This window comes from Myotis davidii, unplaced genomic scaffold (genome assembly GCF_000327345.1).
Source record: "Myotis davidii unplaced genomic scaffold, ASM32734v1 scaffold2782, whole genome shotgun sequence".
NCBI lineage: Eukaryota > Metazoa > Chordata > Mammalia > Chiroptera > Vespertilionidae > Myotis > Myotis davidii.
This window is the reverse complement of record NW_006293227.1, coordinates 2,415-3,231: the sequence shown is the minus strand read 5'-3', so window position 1 is coordinate 3,231 and position 817 is coordinate 2,415. Positions and strand designations below refer to the sequence as shown.

Sequence of the window (817 nt, the reverse complement as noted above, 5' to 3'; positions counted from 1 at the left end):
CATTCATTCACTCTCCAAATAAAACCATGCTTCCTTCACTTCTCTAACATCTTTCCTTTCAGTGCCATCCAGGGTACAACTTCTGCTCTGAGATCCTGATCTGGGCCAATATCCATTAGACCTTTCCCAAATTCCATGGATAGACCAAGACGGAGGCCCTTGGCATCTTGTTTAACCGCCTCCATCAAAACAGAATTTTACTTCCATGTGACTGATTTCTCTCTCCCTCCCTGCCCCCATGATCACTCTTCTTTCTTTATTTTTGGCCTTCATCACTACTCACAGAGCTCTGAGTCAGCATCCAACAGTCAATGATGACCTGCCAAATCGTATCATTTCTGGCTTGGTGAAGGTGAAAGGAAATGTCAAGGAATTCACGGAGACGGCTGCCATATTTGAAGACGGCTCCAGGGAGGATGACATTGATGCTGTGATCTTTGCCACAGGCTACAGCTTTGCTTTTCCTTTCCTTGAAGATTCTGTCAGGGTAGTAAGAAACAAGATATCTCTGTATAAAAAAGTCTTCCCTCCTAGCCTGGAAAAGCCAACTCTTGCCATCATAGGCTTGATCCAGCCCTTGGGTGCCATTATGCCCATTTCAGAGCTCCAAGGACGCTGGGCCACTCAAGTATTTAAAGGTAAGTAACCATGCAACTTGACTCTTTAGTAATTACTTGTCGTATGTTTAATTCTATTTATGTTCTTGCTTTTAGTTTTTAAGTTAAAATTTTCAATGTTGTCATAATTTCAGGGATCCCCCTTCTCACCACTCCTACCTCCCCTCCACGGCCCCCCTTCTCACCCCGCCTTCCCTTTT

At 44.3% G+C, this 817-nt stretch overlaps 1 protein-coding gene across 1 annotated transcript in view; it reads left to right on the top strand.

Moving 5' to 3' along the window:
* The window catches only part of LOC102751999 (dimethylaniline monooxygenase [N-oxide-forming] 5), a 16,640-nt gene that overhangs the window by 14,075 nt on the left and 1,748 nt on the right, over nucleotides 1-817 (top strand). Inside the window, 2 exon segments of the mRNA XM_015565962.1 lie at nucleotides 106-273; nucleotides 275-638. Coding sequence (XP_015421448.1) covers nucleotides 106-273; nucleotides 275-638 — 532 coding nt within the window.